The sequence below is a fragment of the Antedon mediterranea genome, chromosome 3 (assembly GCF_964355755.1).
Source record: "Antedon mediterranea chromosome 3, ecAntMedi1.1, whole genome shotgun sequence".
Lineage (NCBI taxonomy): Eukaryota > Metazoa > Echinodermata > Crinoidea > Comatulida > Antedonidae > Antedon > Antedon mediterranea.
Genome location: NC_092672.1, coordinates 11,001,164 through 11,027,434, shown reverse-complemented (window position 1 = coordinate 11,027,434; position 26,271 = coordinate 11,001,164). Strand labels below are relative to the sequence as shown.

The window sequence follows — 26,271 nt, the reverse complement described above, 5'->3', positions numbered from 1 at the left end:
ACAATTTTATCAATTTACGCGTAAAAAAATAAACGTTGTTATACCCGGGTGAAAAAACTACAAAATAGATGTTATAATTTGACTTCAATGACACTTCAACTTGCTTATAGTTTGATATAAATTAATTATCAAAAATCATATAGATATTGTTCAAATTTATTTAAATGCCTAAACTGTTGAAAAAACTATGTTTTTGTCGTAACTTTTTTTTCAAACGTGTGTACCCCGGCTAATGTTTGCAGTTGTGTTGCATTGTGGGGTATATTTATCATGGCGTCCGAAGATGGTAAGAGTTTGTTTCAGAAGTTTTCATTATAAATCTCTTAAATTACTATAATTTTGTTAGATATTTAAGCTAATATTATTTTTAATAATACATTAGATGTTAAGATATATTGTAGATATTTAATTAAATTATTACGTTGGTTATTGAGCTCGTACTTTTTAGGAAAATGTTAATGCAGCCTCGTTCCATCCTCGTTCGTTGTGTTGAAAACATTTTATTTTGTTCAGCAGAAAAATATTGTGTTTCAAAATACTCTCGCGCGCGAGAAAAGTAAACATGAATATTCTTTGTAATTCAAGTATATCATTATTAGAGAAAATTAATAATGTTACTGTTTTTAATTAGGTACATTAACATACGAATTTAAACTGCGTACCAACTACCACCAATCATTTGTTTAAAATGCTAGGCCTAGACTAGACTAGGCTAGCCAGCCTCCTACTTTTTTTTTAGTTTAGGCACGGCCAGAGGCGCGCCTGGCTAGTCATCCGTGTAGGCCTGTATCGCCTGCTAAATCAGCGGACTGTGAGTGACTAGGCTTAGTCTAGTCAGTGTCCGAGACTTGGTTGTCAAGCTGGGTCACTACCTAGAGGCCTACCCTGGCTGGTCAACTTTGTCAATAATAATAAATAATTATTATTTAATATTAATACAGTATAATAGTTTTCTATTCAAATTTATATAATTGTTAATTAAATAAAATATGTAGACTAATTTAATAATAGTAATACAGCTAGCTAGGCCTATCAAATAAATTGTGAAATTTTGATAATTATCTATCAGAGTATTACTCAATATTCAAATCAATAATACTTAATAGGCCTTTTCTAAAACTATGGCAATTATGGTCTATTATTAATTAATAATTAATAGACTAGCAAGTTATATGTGTAGTTAAACAATTGTAGGCTTAAAAAGTACTTTTGTTTTTTTTTATATTGTACTGTATAATAACTTTCATAAATTTTTGTTATATATTTTTCTTTTCAGTGTTTTTTCTGTAATTTTCAAAAGGTTTTTTTTATTACAATTATGCACTTGTCAATTGAATAACCCACGATACTGTACAAACAAATTATTGAATGCATGAAAAAGCCTAGATGGTATATCACATAAATGAAAAATGGTGTGTGTCTGTCACTTTACCACTACCATATCATTAACAACATAGTCACAATATGTCATAATGTGTGTAATAAGTCATATGGTCACCTAAAAGTAAGCCTCTTTTTGGGCACATGTGTGCGTTAGGTATTCATAAGGTTAGGTATGATGCTGCATATCGGAAAATTTATGCACCACTCCCAGGGTTCGCATAGTGGGTCATACAATTGACAAGTGCATTAACGTACAGTATCATATAGAAACCAAGTCAACTTTTATAATTATAATGTGAAAATAAAAAGCTGATACAATATGTCAATGTCTTCACAGATTTTGGAGCATTTATTGTGATAAAGGCAAAACAAGACTTTTTAAAGGGTCATAGATATGGACCATTTAAAGGCACTATTAACATTCTTGAAGAAAATAAGATACCACCAGCAAACTCATGGAAGGTACAGTTTCCTTTATTTATTTAATATTTCACCTTCAGGCCCGTAGCCAGAATGCATCAGAGGGGGGTTTTCTTGACACCAAGTATTTTGCGAGCGCAGCGAGCAACTGTAGGCTGGGGGACAGGGGGCCGCCAAGGGCCCCCGGTCGGGGTCCAGGGGGCGAAGGCCCCTGGAAGCTTTGGCTCTCAGAGCAATTTCGGTTGTTTTAATAAGCATACAGAGACATTTTTTACCTACTAAAATCTGAGTTATGCAGAAAAATTATATAGTACAGTATTATGGAAGTTAGTAGTACTGATCATGAAATACAGCTTTATTGTTGCAAAAAAGTATATTATATTAGGCCCTTAAATAATTTCTTATCCTATAAACATAAAAAACAAATAGTACCGTATATTTCGGTGTACAAGTCGCACCTGCGTATAAGACGCACCCATAACGGAGACTGAAATATTAGTATTTTTTATGTAGGCCTAGTCGATGCATAAGACGCACTTATTTCTAGGCCGAAATTTAAACATTTTACAATCAAAACAATGGTATTTTAATAATAAAACAACGATATTTGAGACATATTTATTAGAATCAAATGATATAATTTTGTTTGATTGCCTTTATTACAGTACATCGTAATCAGTCTCTACTTCAACTGAACGTTCAATGAAAAGGGAAATCCCCATATTGTTTCAGTTAAGATGCACTGTGTGGGTAGGGCTAGCCTATGTCTATTTAAGTAACTTTAATTTCATATTATTTAAATATATACCTTCTTATTGTGTGTATGACCATTATAAAATCAATCCAAATGATGTTCAGTTTTTTGGGCTGATAATGAACCAGGAATATCATGTTGGGTAGGCCTATATGAAAATCTTTCCTATTTCCATTCATGCATTACATCAATATGAGGAGAGGAGAGCACTAACCATGTGCTCCTTGCCTGGTGGCCAGCACTGTTGGCCATATACACTATGAGATTAGGGGAAGCTACTTAACACAATAACAACACACTCTTTTTGATATCGCTTGACATACGAACTATTGCCTACATGATTATAAAATTATGTGATTGTTGACATAGAGATGTAATAAAAATAAACCACCGTGATCAAGGGAAATAGTTATTTTGTTATAATTAAAATGTGACACCACCGTAATTAATGGACTCTTCCATAAATGTGTTGCGCTGTGATGCTGCATGCTGCTAGAATACACACCCGCGAGTTCAGAGAGTACTACTAGGCCTGGGTACTGTAATATTAATTAATACAGTCGAGGATGACAATTTATCTTAACTAAAAATTCAATAAACTTGTTACCACACTGTGGTTAGACAGGAGTGAGTAACTAGCTAGGCCTACATTGCAGAGTAGTACACTATTTTTAATTAATTTAAGTATTAGTAGGTAATTAAATTAATTAGGGTAACATTTAGAGGTCAAATTTGCGTGTCAAAAGTGCGTCTTATACACCGAAATATACGGTAGGCCTACGTACACGTACCAATTTAACTCGGCACCATTTTTATTCAAGTTTACACAGTGAAATTCTTTGGTTTAATGAAAAATATTTCCAGGAAAAAAATAAAATCCCCAAAAAGATTGAACTGAACTGAACGTGATCTTGTCCGTTCCGAAAAGCTCGGCCGAAGCACGCGATATAACCATCATCTCTCAACAATCTCTCGATCTCACGCTCAGCTGCAGTGACTTTGACATCGGACAATTTGTATATTCGATCGATTTAAACATAGTCATTAGAAGTAAAATGACCAAAAAATCTGCTATAATTGATAATTAATTGCAAGATTTTGGAAGTGGGGCCTTTGTTTTTCAAGGGGGGTTCGCGCAAAAGGGGGGGTTCGCCCGAACCCCAAAAAACCCCCCTGGCTACGGGCCTGACCTTGGGTCTGTTTCTGCTCCATAGTGCCAAAAAAAAACATTTATTTCAAAACAGATTAAAACTTTTTATGTCAACTGCATTTCTTCTCATTTTGACGGAAAATGCAATGGGCACTGAGACGGTCAATTCAAATTTTACTGCAGTGTAGTTGACACAAGGTCAGCGGCTCTGTCAATCAAATAACCGTTATTTTGCGTTGCAGCTAAAAGTTGCACAGCAATAAAATATGTGTAAGTTGCGGGCTCATGACCGTGAGTTGATGGAACTAGATAGATCATAGCAATGCTAATAGTATGTTGGGATATTTAAGATGGAGCATGATTTTAAATATAGCCCTGCTCGGTGCTTCTATTTTCCAGAACACTTTTGCCTTTCAACCCAGTCAATATTTGTATTTGCTAATCTTTTAACAGTATCTGGTGGGAGAGGGACAGCAGTGGATGGTGATTGAGTCACAGGATTCCAGCCTTCCTCAATGGTTCCGGTTCATTAAACCAGCTAAGACAGAGGCAGAGAAAACCATCACATTAGTTCAACAAGGAAAAAAGTTTTTTCTGGAGGTATTGGTGCAAACTATAAAATGACATTTAAACTTTCACCTAGAAATCTTATGTTCAGTGAATGTTTTACTACACTTTTTACTAATAATTTGTAAATAGTTTGTGGTAATATGTTGTATACAACATTATTGGAATTTTGTTGTGTTTTGCATCCTGTTTAAAGGATACAATAACAGAATCAGATTGTTTGATGAAACTAGTGTCACTGTCAATCTTGCATATAATTCAATATACAGTTAGACCACTAGTCAATATTTACTGTGGTGGCTAACAGAACTAGTTAGCAATGTTAACCATTGGTCTAATGTATTGTGTCAAAGAACTTATAACACAAGAATCTCCTGTTCTTCAATTTGCATTCAAAACACAGTATCGGAAGTACAGGGTTAAAAGGTTAAACTGGGCGACGCCATTTCACAGCATGGAGCAGCGCCCCTTCTAAACTAGAAAGTCAAAACAAAGATCTTATATACTTAGTATATAAGATCTTTGGTCAAAACTATTAATTCCTATAGAGGGCTCAGTCAATTACTCTATCCCCCCTACATAGTATTAGCAGATCCCCTCTATGATTTTGACTTTCTAATTTGATGCGGGCGCGCTACTCCATGGCTCACAATGGCGCCACCCATTAGCTCTATTCTATCCCACAATGCCTTTTGAAATTGTTGCGCGCTTTGGACGAACAGGAGATTCTTGTGTTATAGTTCTTTGATTGTATTGGACGAGGCACCCACACTTTAATAAATTTACACTAAGCTCTGTCTACACTATCAAACTAGTTTGACAAAAACAGAATGATGTGCCCAAATATGGCAGTGATAAGCCCAAATATGGTAGTGATAAGCCCAAATATGGTAGTGATATGACATTAACACATGTCCATTGGGGACCCCTTTGGAAACAAGCCCCTGGGCTTAAAGGGCCATACCCTGCTTTCCATGCTTATTTTCTTGTCTAGTCTTGTATTTTTATATTTAATGTTTCTCTTTTTATTTCATTTACATTATACTGTTTTATATATTTGTACTGTATTTGGAAAGCAATAAATATTACTTACTTACTTACATATATGGGCACATCACATTTTTTTGTCACATAAAGTTTGATAGTGTAGATAGAGCATTAGACACATGGTCAACTATGCCGATAAAAAATAATTGATTACATCAACAATTGACCATGATGATGGCCACTTTCTAGGAATAGGCAGAATAAATCAGAGATTTTTATGTTACTTCTTAATGCAATTATTAAAAGATGTGCTCATCATTGCATGTATTATTTATACTTATGCTTTTCAATTATATATTATGGTAATTTTAGATTACTGAAGATATGACAATTGGCGATGAATACGGTATGATGGGGTTGGTAAAAGAAGCTGGTGATGAAGAGGAACATGCACCACCAAAACGAAGGAGAGGACGTCCAAGAAAACAACCCCTTACAGATGAGCAGAAAGCTGCATTGACACAAGTAGCTGTAAAAGATGCGAAAGAGGTGGAGCAGCACCAGCAAGATGTTTCTGATTTACCTGTGGAGTTCTTGAGCAGTAGAAGAAGCCGAAAATGTGTTCTTTGTGGAAAATCATTCAATTCTTCAACAGTGTTCATGTCACACAGGCAAACTTGTGGAATCAAGTTAGATTTGGAAGACAGAGGTGAACATTTTATCAAATTATTCTTTTATTATTTAAAGCTCTGCCTACACTATCGAACTAGTTAGACAAAAAAGTGTGATGTGCCCAAATATGGTAGTGATATGCTCAAATATGGTAGTGATATGACATCATCTTGTCCATATATGGGCACATCACATTTTTTTGTCACATAAAGTTTGATAGTGTAGACAGGGCTTAAAGCTCATGTACATGGATTTTAGATATAATACTTGGTTAAATGTAATTACAAATTTGTGAAATCACTACAAAAACAAGAAACAACACGATTTCTCTTTGCCTGGACCGGCCCTTTAAATATATATTGTTCCCATAAAAATATGTAATTATTTAAAGCCAAAAATAGTTAAATTGGCTGCTAGTCAATGAATTGTTGGTTGAATTTACCCATTTATTTTTTCCTTTACATTTGTTTTACTTTTTTCTACAGAAGTGACTTTATTCAAACTACAAAATGGCCTATTCAAATGATTTGATTAATCTCCATTTTCATGTTTTTTTTGGTACTTGAATGCATCTTTAATAGTCCATTGTGCCAAACATTAAAAAAATCTCTGAAGCTCATCTTTAACTATTATGCTTTGCTTTCGTTACTATTGTAATATTTTCAATTTTGAATAGAGGATGGTGAGGACGTAGAGAAGGAAACCAACATAGAAATACCTGATGCTAACATAGAAGAAGGCCTTCTCTCAGAAGTTGAAGCCAAAGATGATGACCTGGAAGAGGAGGAATTCGAAGAAGGAATGGAAGAAGAAGAACAGGATGATGGTTCAGCTGTAATGGAATCTGAACCAGCTCCATTAGTGAAACGACCAAGAGGGCGTCCTCGTAAAGACGGCCGTCCACCGATACCCAGACCAAAGAAACGCAAACGAAGAAAGAGAAAGAAACGCAATTTATCTGATGATGAAGACGAGGAGTATAACACAAATGTGTTGAAGATACCGAAAGATGAATGTATACCAACTTCTGCAGACCCTGAGAAATACCCTTTTACATGTGATTTATGTACCTTGACATTCCCGACCGAAACATGGATGACATATCATAGGGAATTGCATGCGAATCCTACTCTCACTTACCTTATATGTGTTGAGTGTGATAAAGCTTTCCATTTTTTGACCGAGATTAATGCTCACCAAGAGGAATTTCATCCTGATCTTAGTAAACGACAGCGGACAATGTCGGAGAAGTTCCGATGTGATATCTGCAAAAAAGCATTCAGGTCGCCAATACATCTGGAGCGCCATCGGCGGAGAGCTGCTGAAGAAGGTATGTGACCTATTTTAACAATAAATATACTGCTAAGAGAAGTGATAGTCCATTTTTTACAATTTCTTACACATCAAACAGATAGCAACTTTACATGTTGGATAAACTTTATCATACTATAAACTAAGTCTCATTTTAGGCTTAAGGAGTTAGAGTATAAATAGCCCTGAAATAAATGAAATACAAATAAGATGCCTAGAAAATTGAGATGCCCTCTTGCTCGAAATTTAGCTATAGGCTTGCTAAACGTTAGTAATAGACGTCTACCGCTTGATCAATGTAATTGTAAGTGGACTTGTTTGTGGACCTGAAGTCTGCATTTTAGAGATTCAATTCTCTATTTCAACCAGATTTTACGGTTGTACGTTATAGTGTTATTTCTGTTTTTTCTTGTTTTATAAGATCCATTACCAAAAGGGCCAGTGCAAGTCAAGTGTAAGTTCTGTGAGAAGAGTTTTTCAATGGAGCTAGGCCTGGAAAACCACACAGTCCGACTACATCCAGAGAAAAAGAGACACCAGTGTACAGAAAATGACTGTTTAGACACATTTGATTCCAAAGGTAACATCATTTCACTCAAATTTACAGAAAAATACATACAGGCAACTCTCCCAGTGTGAGAATGCCAGAATTTAATGAAAACCAGGCATATTATAATACTCTTATGTGTTTATACATTGGATTCTCCCAAAACTGAATGCCCCTGTGCCTGCCTACAAAATTAAAAATTTTACTTTTTTTGTTGTTAACTCATGGTGTATCTTAATCAGCATGCAAACATAAATAATATTAACATGCTTTATATTTTATTTATAAGATGAACGTTCAGAGCATTTAGTTAGTGAACACCAGTCACATCCTAAGCAGATATACAAATGTCCAGTGGAGAACTGCCAGAAGGCTTATACTACCATGGCTGCCCTTAACTACCATTATGAACTCCGACATACGGACAATAACAAGTAAGCATCACATTACCAGACCTATTTCCACCGAGCAGTAAAACGTGCTATTTTTATAACCTTTTACTTGGTGCATAATTATACAAATAATGAATGGTTATGAATTGAATGGGAAGAATATTTTGAAAGATTGACTGTCCTATTGAAGAAGGCTGACCCACGACCAACCTACTTTGTCATCAATTATTGTCTGGATGAGGTGGGGAGCAAGGACACACATCACAATATTTCCGCATGTGCACAATAAGTTCACATTCTTGTCTTTTGAATGTATATTGTCCCTTACCAATTGGTTTGTTTTTAATAAAGAATAAGTTCACATTAATTTCAAATCCAAAAAGCTACATCTTGAACTTCAATAATACAATAAGCCTTCCAAGGAATTATTTTGTATTTGGTTTTTATCGAGGTTTATTGTTTTTATGAGTATTGTTGTCCTGACAAATTGTATAGTTCTGAGGGTCCCTATAATTAGCTTTGGCTGGATGCATCACCCTCGTAAAATACTGTTAAAATAAATTCAACTAATATTAATAATACAAACAACATTATGTTTTTATTTAATTGGATCTGTTCTAGTTTTAAAACATGACAGTATGATTCATATTGATTGGGGGAAATTATCATTAAACTATTTCTTTTTGACAGACCGTTCAGTTGTGAGATATGTGGTAAATCCTGGATTAAGATTGGTCGATTGCGTGAGCATTTAAAGACTCACACTTTGGAAAAGAATGAACTTTGTGACACATGTGGACGTGCGTTCAAGTCGCGGCCAGAATTGAAGGACCACAAAATGGATGAACATTCTGAAAGTAAGTCAAATGGTTTTTTTTTATGAATATATTTAAACAAAGCTATACAGTAAAAGTACCCTTTTCATGTAAAGTAAAATTAATTCTACTTTTACATACTAGTTTGTCTTTTTTGAACAAAAATGAATAAATACAATCTTATTAATATTGATTGATCGATAGGTGTTTGGTGTTTGTCAGTTGTCTGCAATGTTTACTTTTGCCTATAGATAACCATAGTTTGTATATGACAGACAAGTTGAAACAACTATGTATGTAGGTTTAAACAGTTCAAATGTCATGATATTTTATCAAATCTGCTAGATTTTACATTATGCCGACTTTCTTTTAGTTCAAATCAGTTGCTAGTATTTATTACATCATACAATATGTAACAAATCTTAACTTCATAATTCTGTTCTTTGTATTACCTGACAAATCTATAATTTGAAGAGAGTCCTCTATTCTTGATAATGGACCAAAACTATGTATGACTCTGATGAAACACATTGCCATCCTGTAGTGAATTAGAAGCACTTAGCTGTGTTGTAACTGAATGTAAAGATAACTACGTTTCTAACTAGATTGAACATTTACTTTGGTCTGCTTCAAATTTTTAAGTAACCAGTTTTAGTCATTTATTATGACGAAGGTCACATAGCAGCTTATTTGTTAGTTTACTCAAAGTGAAACTCTCATTTAGTGATCGTTCTTTCTTGGTTAATGTAATAACGCCGTCATTATACTTTCATGCCAGTCATTGACCTTTAGTAAGGTCATATCAAGATTTTGTTGCTCCAAAGAAACCATTATTAAAAACGGTTTTTACAATGAAGATTGCAAAGAATTTGTTTTTTTTAAAACCATTCTTTCGTTGGTCAGTAAGTGCTATTTTTGTGAAGAGGACACCATTTTTTCCACCAAATTGGTTCCCCGTAGTATTTTTAGTTCAGAGAAAAAACATTTTTGTTGCAAGTAGAGATAGACCACCTATAGTAAAACATACTAACTCAGTAGAATATTAAGAAAGGTTGTTAGTTCTGTTACGAATATTTTAGTACATGTCCCAGAGAATCTCAATGTTTTAATTTTTTCCATCCTCAAGTCAATTTGTTTACTTTATTTTTAATATTCATTGGTCTCTTCAGTATGCTTAAAAAAAAATAAATTAATCTGCCCATATTCTATACACTACAGTGTGCTTTAAGATATGATATGCTATTTTTTAATTGAAAGTTGAATTTGAAAATCTAAATCATTAAAAACATTCTTAGTGCTGCAGCTGTATACTCTAGCTATTTGTCAGAAAATATCATTACTGTTTATAGTAATATATTTTAACCTTGTACCTTCTTTGACCACAAGATATAATACAATCCAATAGATGTACTAATGAGGTTTATTTCTCTGTAATTTAAATATTAATATCTGTGACTGTGACAAACTAAGGTATGTTAATGTTAGTTATTGATTTCATTCATCTGCGAACATGCATTATTTATCATAGTTTATTTTGTTGAGATTACTAGAAAAAGATGTTTTCTACCAATAGCATTGTACACTGTTAATGCTGTGGTGAGCAAAGAGGTCATTAAACGTACATTTTATTACAGTGAACTTTAGTTTAGATTTCTCCATTTTGTGGATTATAAAAGATACCTTTCAAGCTGTTTTATACGGTAACAAATGGATTTTATTACTGTTCTTAGTAGTTTAGAGATTTTTCTGTTTGTGGATAATACAGATATCTTTGCTTTTACAAGAACATTTCAAAGCTGTGTGTTGAAAAATATATTTTATTACAATTCTTCAGTTTAGATATTTTTCTATTGTAGATGCTTTTGTCCCTTTAGATTTTATTTCAATATTTTATTGCAGTCTTTAGTTTATAGAATAATCCAGACACCTTTTGATGCTTTTGGATGACAGCTGTTATTGATATGAATGTAGGTCTGTATTAAATAATTTTAAAAATATATAGTTCTTTCAGTTAGAGATTTATAATTGTGGATAGTACACCTAAATTTCCTTACATTTTAAAGTTGTTGCATACAGTACATAGGTTAGTATTTTAAATTACACATATTTTACACACAGATTTGTTTCTATCTTCTTAAAGATGATGATAGTGTTTGAATATTTTTGTATTTAACTTTATTTTTATATTTAAATTGAATTGTTTTTTTGAAAAAAGTAAGTTTTATTTTTATCATCCACTATTAATATTATCAACTTGTGGCAGTGTATACCTTAAAATAATGTCTTTTCTTAGTATTATTTCTGACTAAAATGTTCAGGCAGAGATATAGGGTACGTTCAAATGTATGGCGTAAGAATGGCGTGACTTATGCAAGTCGTAAGGTAATCCACACCAAGATGTTCACACGACGTGAGCATTTGTTATTGAATGGCGTTAAGCACAGTCCAAGTTTTTCATACATTTTAAATTTAGCCCAGGTTCTGTATTATTCATCCAGGATATCAATACAATTTTTATAATAATTTTCTCTTAAAAATTATTTTTAATAACCTTGAAAAGTATCCCAAGGGAAAATTTCATCTCAAAGGGAAAGTTGGCAAAGCAATCTCAAAATGAAGCCAATGTTTTTAAAATGAGGAAGTCATTCAAAGTATTGTTAAAATCATTTCAAGATTCTGAAATCATAATATTTCATCATTATACATTGATTATTCTATAAGCCAAAATGATTGACATTATTTAATAACCTACAGGATTATATTTCACATATTGTTGCTCTTGAAATTCAAAATTATTGATTTAAACATCTTGTTGCACACTTGACAAGGTCTGTTAATATGTATCATATGATCAAATTTCAAATACTGTAGTAGCCTACCATCTTATTCAGTTTAGATTACAAAAATAAATGCATTAATGAAATAGATTAGAAATGTTTCAATGTAATTTTTACACATTTTACACCGTATTCATTGGGCGTTTATTTGGTAAGGCTTTATTTATATACAGGGGGGCATTTATATTTAGGATATCCATGCTATCAGAGTTTTAATTAGTGCCACATTTTAAACCTTTTTATTTTTACCGTTTTGTGTATTTGTAACTCTGAAATAGCTAAATAAACTTGCTTTTTTCAGAGTTTTAATTCGTGCAATATTTAAAACTTTTTTATTTTTGTTTAGTAACTCTGATTGAAAATATGACATGCAATAAAACATGCTCTAAATTAAAAAGTGCGTATGCGTATGTTAAGTGCTCTACTTTAAAAAAAAAATTATCGTATGATGATATGTGACTTGTAGTTTATGTGCAATAAATATGGTGTATTCAATTCAATATTCACAAAATGAGGGAGATACAAAACAAATCTATTTTAAGTAAAAAAGAATTATAAAACATCAATATGAATTGATTAATAAAATATTAATCTTAAATAACAATTACTTTTGCCTATCAAGTATCAAGCTTATGTAGTTTTTTGTTTATTAATTTAATTTTGATTAATGTGAATTTTGTAATCTGATCAAATCAAATATTGAATAATTTAGAAGTCAAAAGCCAACACTAATGCTGACTGTTTAACTGTCTCTTTGAATTTGTAAGTTGTTAGAGACACTAGTGTTTAATTGTGTATTCACAGTTTGGCTGCTAGGTAGAAAGCTACTTTATTATTAAAAATGTGATTAACACACCAGTTTGAAGTCCAGCCCCCCTACACAGTAACACACTACTACTGTACTGTATACAGGTTGAGCTATCAATTTGGGCTAGTCTTACGATCCTCATATGCAAAAATAGAAATCATACTATGCTTTAACAAAAGCTATCTTCTGATATTGTTTTCGTTGAATAAGATCTATCTATTTTATAATATTTTTTAACAGAATCAGCGGCCATTGTTAAGAAAGAGCCATAGTCCTTTTTTAAATCACCGTCTATAATACCTCATTTGGTGTAACTCGAAAATAATTAACAAGTAAACTATGTGAGTGTAGGTTTTCTAATTATAATACAGTATTTATCAACTAGTAATAGTATACAGATGGCCATTGAAACTCTATTTATTTTACTTACTGTAAAAGTCGCTGTTAAATTAAACTATCGCCACATTGAAACCGAAATAAATAATAAATGTTGACAATTGACGATATTGTACTTTAAATGAATTGATAATTAATATTTAAAAGCAATGAATAATTCCTTTTTTCTCTCATTCGTGAATATTGCCGACCGTTATCTCATTTCCATAATTATATATTTTATAATCATAATTTATATCATTTAAGATCTATATCTTTCCTTTTCTTATTCTTTATTACCATAAAAATACACACCAAAAAAACTGGTTTTCCAGGATAAAATTGTTAAATGTTAGATAAATTTAAATTTAGTTTGTCTAATATGCTAATCAAAGACATTTATATTTCATAAAATTACATTTAGTTCATTGGTCACATTAAATTAATCTTAAGTGTCAGGAATATCATTATTCACATAGTGTACAGTGGCTGTATTCACCAATTATACTTAAGTGAGATATTTTCCTTAAATATTAAGTATTTCAACTCCATACATATTTTAAGTACAGTATTTCCTTTAAATTGTACAGTAATCAATTTTATGAGCAAATGTTTTCCATACCCAAAGTGTGAATGGTGAATAGGGTCACAACTTACTAGTCTCTAAATGAATAGTACTGTATGTCATTATTTTGCCCAGAATCTGCATAATCACATATTGTATGCTGCATGTAAAAAAATCATTATGCAAAGCTTTAATTTAAACCAAAACAAAATTTGTTTAACCAATCCTGATAATCTCGACCATTAGCATGTCCAGAGATTTAAGGATTTACTTTGAATTTGAATGTGTTTGTTAAAATTATGGCTGTGGCTATAGATAAACTGCTATTTGAGTAATATTACACTCTAACGCTGGCGGCCTCAGGTGGTTTTAGCCTTTTTCGTCATATTTTAATGCCTGTTTTTTCCTCTGGAAACTGCTCAGAGGTCCCCGTAAGATCTGGTGCACCTGGGTTTAGCCAGTGAGCGCTCATAGCCGTACCATTAAATTATTTGTTACTACTGTAATAAATGAATTGTTTGAAATATAACTCCATTTATTAAAGTTCAAAATCTAGAAATTGCTATAGAAAAACATAAAAAATTGAATGTGGGCAAGTTAAACTAATAAGAGGGCCACACAATGTTAAGATTACTGCAAGTCCTGCCTCAAACAGTATTCTCATTTGAATGGGTTGCTTTCTGTTTTTATCTTTGTTAAATAAGTGTATAAATAAACATAAATAAATAAATATTTATTGCTTTATGCTGATGAACAACACTAAAATGTATATAGGATATGACGTTTCTTTCTCATTTTTATTTTATTTATGTTGTGTTTTTGTATGTTTTATGTAAAAAAGGTCCTGCAAAAACAAAATTGATCCCTGCCATCAATTACATATTGTAATTGTAAAGTTATAAAAGTTGAATAAATATTAAATGTGAAGAAAGAATTGAAGTAAAGCGACTAAAAAAAGAAATGATAGAAAGCCTAATAAAAACTAATCAAAAGTTCGTCATTTTGGTTTCACTTTACTGAGTATCTTTCTGACCAATTGAAATGAAAGACACAGTTGATAATGATAATACTATGCCATCATGTACTAATGCTATCCATCAGCTTCTCAACTCATCACATTGAGTCACCAAGCTGTGTATAAGTAATTCAGGATTGTTTAGATGTGTGTTGCTAAAAGCGTGGCTTACTGACTGATCCTATTCAAAGGTGAATACCCACAATCATTATATATTCTCAGTATTTATGATATATTTACATTATTATTACAATTTCTGTGTCCTCGTTCTATTGTGATCACCCAAGACCAGACACATAACAGGTTGTTTGTATGTTATCAATTTTCGTAAGTTATTAATTAATTGATGTGTTTAATTCATTTATTTTATAAATTTCATTGTACTTAGATTGTTGATTAATTTTTCTTGTTAAAATACATTAATTATTGTAATAAAGTTTTGAGGACGATCAAACTATGTTGATCGATTCGTCCAGAACTGTGGTGTACAGCAAACTTTATATCCACAAAGTTACATTAATTACCAACAAAATATCCATAATACCATAATTGAATTTGTTTTTAAAAATAGAAAGGAAGTAAGTTAAATGGTTGAGCGGTTACGGCGCCGTTAACCATACCTAAAGAGCCAACAATATCGGCATGAGTTCGAGGCCGACTCACTCATGGTTCTGGTTGTGCCAGAACAAGTCTTCTCAGATAGGGACTATATAAACCATACTTTAAGTTTATGTTTCATCAGTGGATCTCCATAATTTATATTTATATATGATTTTATTATTTATTTATATGGTAGTTTCTTGTTATTAAAGCACCTTGCTTAAAGCTCTTTAAGCACTTTGTGGATATGTGTTCTTTATCAATCTTATTATCTTATCTTTATTAAAACAATATTTTATAATTTTGGTGAAGATGATGTGTAACATTCAAAATTCCAGAGAAAGATGCAAATAAATAATAAAGCAAACATGACCTAAATGGCTTAATATACTTCTGTATTATATACATATTGTTTTTATATTTATGGTAATAAGCTACTCCAGAGATGGAAAGCTTTTTAAAATCCTCAAACTTTAAACCAATCAGCTAACCTAATATATGTAACAAAGAAAATAAAGTAATAATTCTTCAACATTAATATTTTTCAGCTGGACGAGACAAGCTCCAGTGTCGATTCTGTCCACAGACATTTAGTCGAAGAAGTTCGCGATCTTACCATGAGCGTAGGCACAGAAACGATGCCCCTTACATGTGTCCGAAACCTGGTTGTAACAAACGATTCATTGCAGTAATCGACTTCAAACGACATTTGATATTTCATACAGGTAAAAACTGATTATTTGTAATCGAATAATGTGTTTCAATTCTGAATTATTTACTTAACCTATTTTTTAACCTCTCTACTACAAGCGCAGAGAATTTCCTATCATATGTTTTGGCCGTTTCAAATAAATTGTTCTTGAATGAAATAGAAATTAAGGCAAAGGTAATATTATTGTCCTCAGGCTTAACTGGAAACTGAGGAAAATTGAATTAGGCCCTCTATACACCCATGGTAGCCTGATCCAGGCCTTTTCTTTTGAGGTGAGCGAGTGTGATCACTCACCTAACACACTCTCAAACTGCCCTTGAGGAGTGTGATTTACAACAGACTTAAATTTGGTAAATTTCTACACACCAAAATACAGCATGCGGCACACCTACAGCACCCCTGAATGTATTAAGGAGTGCAATTTGTAGCACACCGTACCTACAATTTTAAAAAGACAAGGCCTGAGATCAGCACACCCTTTTCAAATAGTGTACAAAGTTTTTTAAATGTGCATGGTATGAGGCCATCGACCTCATACAATGAGAGTAAAACATCTTGTCTATAAAAGATACAATCAATATAACACAGGCTATATATAGGCAATATAGACTCCTGCCTATCACATGCTAATCTGATTCCCTTATCATAACACCATCACTCTTTGGTGGTAGTGGTTTAAGCAGTGAGATCTCCCTGGTTTAAGTAATTACATGTTTCTTTCAATTTCTGTTAATTTTTGTTTTCTTTAAAGGTGCGAAACTATATCGTTGTCGTTACTGTAGCAACTGCTTTACAAGGAGTGATTATTTAAAAGGTCACGAGAAGAAACATCACAGTCGAGGAGAAGTGATGGAAATAGCCCCTTCTTTGGAGGAAACGGTCACAATAAAGGTAAGAAAAACTAAAGCCATTGAGGCTATTTTAATGCAAACAAAATAAAATATTCATGGACGAATTAATAATTCTCAAAAGTAAATATATTCGATTCAGATTTATTTGCTCCTTGTGGAAATTCATGACACTCGCATAACATACAAAACATATATAAATAAATAATTAAAAACAAGTAAAAAGTTGTTGTAGAAGTATTAAGTTGTAAAAGAGATAATAGAACCTATAGAGAGCCAACTAGGCAACAGCGAAGTGATGAAAATATATCTATTAAAAAACATTATTTTGTGTATAAAAGTGATGACCTAAAATATCACGAAGAACCACACCATTCATTTTTTAGCTAATCTAAAAAAAAAGCTCATTAGATTAACATAAAATCATGATTTTATTGTTTTATAATTTATTTAAAAGAATTCAATAAAGTAGATTATGATTATGAAATATGTTAATGATATTAGTGTACCTTTAATAATCACTGATATCACTCGTATACAGACAAAATACACAGGCAGACAAAGGCTGAAATGTTACATTTTTTACAGTATAAATATATTAAAATTACATCAAGAAGGTAAAATGTTGTAGACAAGGGAAAAAACATAATTAAAAAACATAATTAAGCATTCAATTCGGTTATGTTATCTTGTGATGGACTAGAGAAATAACAATGCTTCTTGTTTCCCAGGTGCCATGGCCAATGGAAAAACCAGTTAAAATCCAAGGTCAGAATGTAACTGTGGTGATAGAACCTGACCCGACACTTCTGGAAAGCACATCATCATCAGCAGAAGCAATGGCCGCATTGGAGAACATCCAGAACCAAGTACATCAGGATATTCCTGTACAGATTGTCACAAATAGAGGGCAGCAGATTGTCACATCTCTCCCATCAACAGAAACCTATGTGCAAGCAACACAGGTAGAATATGGTTTTATTGGAATATGTTCACTGGTTTAAAGGTTTATGTCAATCTTGCTGCGTATTCCAACAACCGTTTGATGTATGCTACTAGTCAGACCTTTAATAATGACTTTATTATGATGATTAAATGCAGTTGATTGATATCTAAAACTTTGATGATTAATTATTTTTTAGAGTTTCCAGACAGCAGGGGGAAATCAACAACAGGTTCTGGAAATAATGCAACCTGTGGACACGTCACTGTTAGAACCAAACAGCAATATCACGGAGCAAGACCAAGCAAGTATGCAGATACCAGCGCCCTCGTCCGCCTCCGACGTACTACAGCAGGCGGCAGTGCATGCCCAAGTGGCTCTTGACAGCAACCTTACACAGGCATCACCTGAGACTACTAAATTGTTATTACAAGCGGCTAACGAACAGGAGGACCTGATGAGGCAGGATGGTACACCCACGCAGATTACACTGCAAGATAATGCCGCTATGGTCCTGCAACAATTGGCCAATGAAAGCGCCCAGGTTATCTTGCAACAGGCCGGTGCAGATGGTACAGAGACCATGGTACCAGTATCTATTGAGCAGGCTGAAGATGGTAGCATTGTCATGATGAAAGTGATGTCACAAGGTGGTGATGTTTCTTACATCCCACAAATGGCGTCCACCGATGGTAGCACTATCATGTTGACCAATGAAGGACTTGCTGAATCTGGTGAAATGGTACAAATGGTTGCAGAAGGAGATCTCACAGCAACAACTGAGCAACAGTTAGTCTCTGTCGAGGATGGCCAATATGTCTTAAATGATGGAACATTTATTAAACAAGTTGTTGCTGAGGACCAAACTGGCCAGATCATAAGCAACAACCATATTGTTTCCGATGGTAAAATAGTTTCCAATAGCGACATTGCAAATGCACACATTGTCACAGAGGATGAATTGCGCAGGGGTCAAATAGTTATTGATGGTCAGGTGGTTGAAGGTCAAGTAAATGAGGAAGGTCACATAGTGATTGATGGAGAATTGGCCGAGGGTCAACTTATTGTCGATCGTCAGATGTTGAGCGAAGAAAAAGGAGGAATAGTACAAAGTGAAGAAGCAATTGCTACTGATATATAAACATTTATAACTAAAAATAAGAACTATTAAAATATGTATTGGTAATGAATGACCTGGCATGGGGTTAAAGTTCAAAAGCAGAATTGTGGGTTGAAACATTTAAATGACCTGGCATGGCATTAAAGTTCAAAAGCAGAATTGGGATGAAACATTTAGATAACCTGGCATGGGGTTAAAGTTCAAAAGCAGAATTGGGAGTGAAACATTTAAATGACCTGGCATAGGGTTAAAGTTCAAAAGCAGAATTGTGGGTGTAAACATTTAAATGACCTGGCATAGGGTTAAAGTTCAAAAGCAGAATTGTGGGTGAAACATTTAAATGACCTGGCATAGGGTTAAAGTTCAAAAGCAAAATTGTGGTGTGAAACATTTAAATTACTGGTGTATTCACACAAGTTTTCACATTGTTACCAGATACTTAACACCAGATAATGATATTCAATGTAAATAACACAGTCCCTTTTTTCTTACCACAACACCAGGACTGTAGCCTTCCATTTTGTTCGTAAGGATTCAACTCCAAAAATTACCTTCAAATATTTAACATTTTTTATTTTTAACCAAATATCATTAAAATAAAATACTCCAAATACTGTACTTGTAACAAGCACACACTCAAAAATTTGACCATTGTCATGTTTAAAAAATATTATATTCTATACAGGGAGTTGTATTTTACAACTCCCTGTTCTATAGTCCTGAACATTTGGCACTTGTAGAAATTCTTTTCACTGCTTTTCCCATAATAGTTACTTTAAAAGTATTAATTCGGTTATTTAAAAATAATGTTTTTTTCACTTGTTTTACCATTATTTTAATTGATTTTTATTTTATAGGAAGGATAGTTTTGTCTTAGTAATTTTCCCATTTTTGAATGGTATGTTTTACTGCAGGTCTTCCATTAAATTTATATTTAAAATATGTATAATTTATTCAATGTTGTATAACAGCACATTTTCTTTCAATCTTGTTTGTAAATATTAATTGATATAAAATGTTTGAATTAATTACACTTAATTTGTTTTGAGTGCTTGAGTATTTATTCTTTTGTGCTTTTGGCTGTTTTCAGTGGATTTCTGTATTTCAGTCTTCAGTAATGATTTTTCAATAAATATTTGATGATACTTGGTTAATTTTTTGATCTGAATTCTACTTTCATTTTAACAAAGTTGTGTTGGTTACTATACTGTGTGTCAATAACAGCTTTTTGCACTGGTTCAGATCCTGGGGTATTTTGACACATGGCAAGGTATGGAATCCTTCCCCATAATTTTCAAGAGGATACTCCCTCATGTTTTTTATAGCTTCTCATCACGATTGCCTGGTATCCACTCAGTTTTAACAATGGATGTGCACCATTGCATTTATGGTTTGTGAATTGGTATGCTGGTGGTAAAAAACTATGTATTCCTTAAATGTTTGCTCCTTTTGATGGGCAGGTACGTATTATAAGAGGGGTTATGAAGACATGATTTACAACATTTTAATAGAAAAAGAACAAGACTGGTTGGTTGGGCCAATTTCAACAATTTTTATGAGATCGGTTTTTTGACTGTATAAGCCAAGGCAACACATTTGCAATGAATCTATTTAGTAATAAAAACGACCAAACCAATCGCAATATAAATTTATTTTCTATATAGTATTACATTCCAATAAAAAAATTTGGTTTATGTGTTTGCAGTTGAGTAGTATAGAAATAGCCTAATACAAATTATTATAATTATATAAACATCTTTTAATATATTTTGTGTGTTATTATGGTATGGCGCGCTAATATCTAGAACACTAACCTTTAGTTGTACCGCGTTGAACCGCAAATACTAATTTAAGGCCGTATTTTTAATCGCGCACACATTTTTTCTATCAACTAACTCTGCAAGTCACCGGTGATTCTGCATCAAAAACATACTTTAATTATGGAATTCTTGTCTAAACCCGATTGGTATGGAGTGGCAGAATCAACAGGAGTAAGTAATAATGTCATTGTATATATTAATCCCCCACACTAAGCAATATATACCTGGTTATATATATTTTTTTACTATATAATTGCTAGGCCTAACTAAACGAGATATTGATTGGTGGTGCTGTGCGGTCTCCTGCCTGGGCTGTGTGCCGATTTGCAGAGCCTAGGCCTAATCCCTGTTTAGGAATAACCTGCCCTACCCTAGCTATGCCTTTAGCAGTTAGTAAATTCACTTTTTTTTTCCAGACGTCTATCATGGCAGTACAATATGACGGTGGTGTAGTGATTGGGGCTGACTCAAGAACCACAACTGGGTATGATTCTTATGAATTATTTTGGAATATTTAAAACTAACTTATTTAATAAAGTATAGGTGTGCTACAAATTGCACTCCTCAAAACATTCAGGGGTGCTGTAGGTGTGCTGTTTGTATTTTGGTGTGTAGAAGTTCACCAAATTTAAGCGTGTTGTAAAGGGCAGTTTAGGAGTGTGTTAAAAAAAGACAAGATACCACCTAAATCCGCACCTGGTGCATACTGTGCCAGTTACTGAAATCAGTATATTTAAATGAAAAAGTTACAATTAACATGATATTTTTTAAAAGACATTAAAATGAAAGAAAGCACAAGTTCATTCAAACAGGGTATACATATTACTTAATATATTAGTATATTTTTTTTTATCCCTACAAAATTCACCAACAAATTTTAACTTGAAACAAACAGCGCCCTTACAATGTATGAAATAATACAAATGCTGCTCCTCGACTGTACAATATATTTTCGACCTAAAGCATTTCTTGATATTAATATTATTATTATTATATTACTGTCAGTTAATCATATCTCATAATCATGATTGTAACCACGCAGTAGTTGTGTTTTTTTACTTTACCATCTGTTTTTCCTGACATACATCTTTGTTTTTAGTGTTTGTTTTTATTTCAAATGCATTATTAAAACTGTACATTGTACAAGAAAAAGACAAAAGATTCAGAACGACTCAATAAGAATTAGAAGAACAATTATTTTCCATTGGGTCCTTATTCTAATTCAATCAAAGATCATATTCAAGTCACTTGCAAACAGCTCACTATGTTGGTTGTTTGGTCGGTCAGTAATGCACTTGTCAATTGTATGACCCACTATACGACCCCCGGGAGAGGTGCGTCATTTGTCCGATGTGCGTCATACTTTCGAATACCATGACGCACCCGTGCGTCAAAAAGGTGACTTACCTTTAGGTGACCATGACGCACCCATTTTGACACACTGTGACCATGTTGTTTATGATATGGTGGGTGGTAAAGTGACGGACATTGACACACCTTGTTCATTGATGTGACGTACCATCTAGGTTTTTTGACGCACCCCTGCGTCAGTAATTATTTGTAAATGACGCACCCATGACGCACCTCTCCCGGGGGTCGTATAGTGAGTCATACAATTGACAAGTGCATAAACACTAACTCAAATTTGAGCACTCGACTATAGCCATGTATATTGCCTTGTTTTTAATTGCAGTACTCACTATAATTGTTTTTGTAACAAAAAAATCATGCAACAGCAAAGCAAATGTGTGGGAAAAATAAATTCCATTTTTTAAATACTATATAGTTTATTACATTAATTCATCATTTATTTTTTCTCTAGAACGTACATTGCAAATAGAGTAACAGATAAGTTGACAAAGATACATGACCATATATATTGCTGTAGATCAGGCTCAGCAGCAGATACTCAGGCCGTGGCAGACATTGCATCTTATCACTTAGACTTCCACAGGTTAGTGAAAAGACAGAACCAGGACATTTACAATTTAGGCTTTACTACTGGGCCCTAAGGTGAAACAAAACACATTATCGGCATATTTAAATTGCCTGGTGCCAATCTATAAATTTATGCTAATGCCCAAGATTTGTTAAGATAACACCTCTAAATTTGGATTATATCACCCTCTATGTTCTGAAATTGTACAGTAAACATAATTCTCTATGGGTTGGCTTTATAAAGTCTCTCCCAATATTTTTTTTCTCATCTATTTACATCACATCTATAGTTGCTAATATTCATGGCAGCTGCAACAAAACTTTGTGTACATATAACAAAAAGGTTTTTTTTCTATATTTCAATATTCTCACCACCAAAGTCTAATAAAATTTGTGTCTACATATTGATAGACTTCAGCAGTATTTCCTGAAATGATTTTATGGATGAATTTAATTTTCTTTTATATATTGAAAACCAATTTTTACCAAATTACTTACTACTAAACGAATAAATATATCAAATAATATATTTTAAGTAGTTTATATTAGCTGCTGCTTTTTTCAAGAGCTTTTCTAACTTCCGTAAGTCCTTAATTGACTTGATAGAAAAATGTTTAAGGTGATTCCGACAGCATAGTAAGATTAAGATAAACTTGAGTTTAAACATTTTTTGCAAAAAAAAAAATTGCAAAAAGTTCAGCATGTTTCATGTATAATATTAAATAATATATCTTTTTTAAAATTTTAAATAAATGTATTACTACAGTATTACAATTTTTTTATATAATTATTTTCTTACAGTATTGAGTCGGGAAGTCCGCCACTTGTAAAGACCGCTGCCACACTGTTCCAAAAATTGTGTTATGACTACCGAGAGCAGTTACTAGCTGGAATTATTGTTGCAGGTTGGGATGAAGAAAATGGGGGCCAGGTATGCTAAAGCTATTGCTCTGTTTCTGTCTGATTTTTCCACACACATCAACATTAGGCCTAACAAAAAAATTGTTTGTTTGCTGTCAAGTTTTGTTTTTTTTTAGGTGGGGGGGGCGGGTGGAAAAAAGTTTTTTTTAATGTTAATTTCTCTGTTAATTGTACGCGAATCTTTTCATCATATAGTACAACATCACGCTAAAATGCCTTGAAAACTAGGCAGAAGCAGGTTGCTGTTACGTTAGTACGCTGTAGCTAGGCCTACTCTTTAGTACTACTACTACTAGGCCTAATAATACCTTAAAAAGCCCTGGCCTAGCCAACGAGGTGGTGACGATATGTACAATCTGTGAGGTGAGGCATTTATGTTCGGTATGTAAGACGAACCCTTAATTTAGAGGTTAAATTTGCGTGTCAAAAGTGCGACTTATACACCGAAATATACGGTACGTTATTATTTTAATTGTTTCATCCTCGCACACTCGATTTACACCTTTTCGGCCAAAAAAACTCTTAAAAAACTTTTTTTTTTAAAGCGCCCTCAACGTAAAAATGAAACTTTTTTCTTATCTCCGCCCCAAATTTTTGGCGAAATTAGGGGCGGCGGATGACAGCAAACAAACTTTTTTTTTTTTTTAGGCCTTATGCACCATTCAACATAAATAAATTAAAAGCGGTGTGACTGTGGAAGGTGACCATTTTAGTTAGTTGAAAACGTTAAAGTTCTACACTATCAAAATTTATGTGACAAAAAAATGTGACAATGATGTCATATAACTACCATATTTGGGCACATCACATTTTATTGTTTAAAACTAGTTTGATAGTGTTGACAGAGCTTCAGACCTTGTCATCTTTGATAATCAGAAAGCTAATTATTACATCTGAGTTGGAGTACCCCGACAATGACCATACGGGAGAAAACTAAGACAATTTCTCACTTAAAAAGAATGTCTCTTAGTTCTGAGATTGCCAACAATATGGGTTGCTTCCATGCACCATAAGTTATTTATTTACTCATTACAGTATATAGTATTATGGTACTGGAACTGAAATGGTAGGCATATTCAACTGGTGGTTTAATAAGTACTACAGAATGGTGTTTTTCTTCTTCGGTTTATATTGTACCCGCTGTACTGTAATGCATTTTTTACAGCAACCATTTAGCATTGGAACGTATTCCTTTATTATATATATACTAATGTATGGTGTGGTGACATTATATATGCCATTGGTTATGGTATTCTGAATTTCCCAGTTTTTACTGTACCCCGGTACGATGATATACTAAACCGTTTAGCATTCATCTGCAATTGCTTTGCTTTATTTTTTCCAGGTTTACACTGTACCACTGGGCGGTATGATGGTACGACAACCGTTTAGCATCGGTGGTTCCGGTAGCACATACATCTATGGTCACGTTGACGCCACATACAAGGAGAATATGACCAAAGAAGAGTGTTTGAAATTTGTGTCCAATGGTGAGTACTACCATATAGCAATTAATTCTTTATTAAAAGGAAAGATTTAACAAAAAAAGTAAACAATTTAAGGCATAGCACTGTCAGAATATATGTATTAGAAAAATATATGTTTTACGATTTCAGTTTGTCAGCAAGAATATATGAATGTGATTTGTGATTAAAAAATCAGTTAAAGCAATGATTAAACACTATGTTTGGGTGAACAAAACAAATTTTCATTTTTTTTCAAGCCTTATTATATAATCATCTTTTTTATCTGTTTTACATTTAATTGTTCACTGGAGGAATAAATTAAAACAAGTTTATGAAGTCTTTCTATAGATAAATTGTCTGTTTTTTATCTATGTACAGCATTGGCTCTTGCGATGTTCAGAGATGGGTCAAGTGGTGGAATTGTTCGTCTAGCTTGCATTTCAAAAGACGGCGTAGAACGTTCACAAATACTGGGAGACAAATTGCCTAAATTCTATGAAGGATAGTTAATACATAAATGAATACAATTGGAAGTTCCATTGTACAGTAATTGTGTAAATGAATTCTGATAGCGGCAGGCAGACATTAGGGATTTTTCAGTTTACTGTACACTATAACATCTCTTAAACTTGATAAAGGGTTTTCCACAAATAATGTTCTAGAATCTGGCAAATGTTCAAGTTTGCTTACAAAAGAGTCGATATGTACTCATAAGTTAATGTCCCTAATAATAAAGCGACTTTATTTTAAGTTCCTAATATTTGTATAAAGGATACAGTAACATTGTGACTTCAGAATTTACCTGTATATCAGGGCAGTTTTACATAAGTCATTCATATGCAAATTTCCCCTTAAAAGCTAATAAAATATGTTCTTTTATACATAACAATGCAGGTTTTACATAATGCAGAATGCATTCATTTTTTATGCCACAAAAGCCAATAAAATAGATGTTTTTTTTTAAACACAGCAGTTTGAATGCCAGGCTACAAACTATGGAAACTTGTTTTTTATGATAAGAATCTTTTAAAACATTTCCTAGGGCCATGCAACAAACAGAGTCACTCTTGGTAAATATATGGCTTGACATAGTGTTAATACAGTGGAAGCTCGCCTAACGTTGAGGAATTTAAAATTGGTCCTTTTAATAATTTGCTGAAATATTTTCATTCAAGGTAATTAATGTCACCTACTGTAGATCACATGACCATGATTTAAACGTTAATAATAAATTTATCTATTAAAACTTGCTGCTTTTAGTTGGTTTAATACGTTTGTTTGTTTTTTAAAAGAGAAAATCTGACT

General features: G+C 33.0%; 2 protein-coding genes across 2 annotated transcripts; both read left to right on the top strand.

Moving 5' to 3' along the window:
* Nucleotides 1-59: 59 nt before the first annotated feature.
* On the top strand, nt 60-20,102 carry LOC140044865 (uncharacterized). The gene is made up of 12 exons (XM_072089554.1): nt 60-286; nt 1,721-1,845; nt 4,161-4,307; nt 5,634-5,970; nt 6,610-7,263; nt 7,666-7,824; nt 8,081-8,225; nt 8,874-9,040; nt 15,747-15,923; nt 16,662-16,801; nt 17,490-17,723; nt 17,901-20,102. The coding sequence occupies exons 1-12, from the start codon at nt 271-273 to the stop codon at nt 18,840-18,842; spliced, it is 3,243 nt and encodes a 1,080-aa protein (XP_071945655.1). The 5' UTR covers nt 60-270; the 3' UTR covers nt 18,843-20,102.
* Nucleotides 20,103-20,699: 597 nt separating this feature from the next.
* On the top strand, nt 20,700-26,212 carry LOC140044863 (proteasome subunit beta type-6-like). Its single transcript, XM_072089553.1, has 6 exons — nt 20,700-20,812; nt 21,058-21,125; nt 22,464-22,595; nt 23,381-23,510; nt 24,846-24,990; nt 25,345-26,212. The coding sequence occupies exons 1-6, from the start codon at nt 20,762-20,764 to the stop codon at nt 25,470-25,472; spliced, it is 654 nt and encodes a 217-aa protein (XP_071945654.1). The 5' UTR covers nt 20,700-20,761; the 3' UTR covers nt 25,473-26,212.
* Nucleotides 26,213-26,271: the final 59 nt, after the last annotated feature.

Coding starts and splice junctions, on each gene's coding strand:
- LOC140044863 (XM_072089553.1), top strand. CDS start 20,762: ATGGAATTCTTGTCTAAACCCGATTGGTATGGAGTGGCAGAATCAACA. Junction 22,596..23,380: donor TATCACTTAGACTTCCACAG/GTTAGTGAAAAG, acceptor ATTTTCTTACAG/TATTGAGTCGGGAAGTCCGC. Junction 23,511..24,845: donor ATGAAGAAAATGGGGGCCAG/GTATGCTAAAGC, acceptor TATTTTTTCCAG/GTTTACACTGTACCACTGGG.
- LOC140044865 (XM_072089554.1), top strand. Junction 1,846..4,160: donor CACCAGCAAACTCATGGAAG/GTACAGTTTCCT, acceptor ATCTTTTAACAG/TATCTGGTGGGAGAGGGACA. Junction 8,226..8,873: donor CGACATACGGACAATAACAA/GTAAGCATCACA, acceptor TCTTTTTGACAG/ACCGTTCAGTTGTGAGATAT.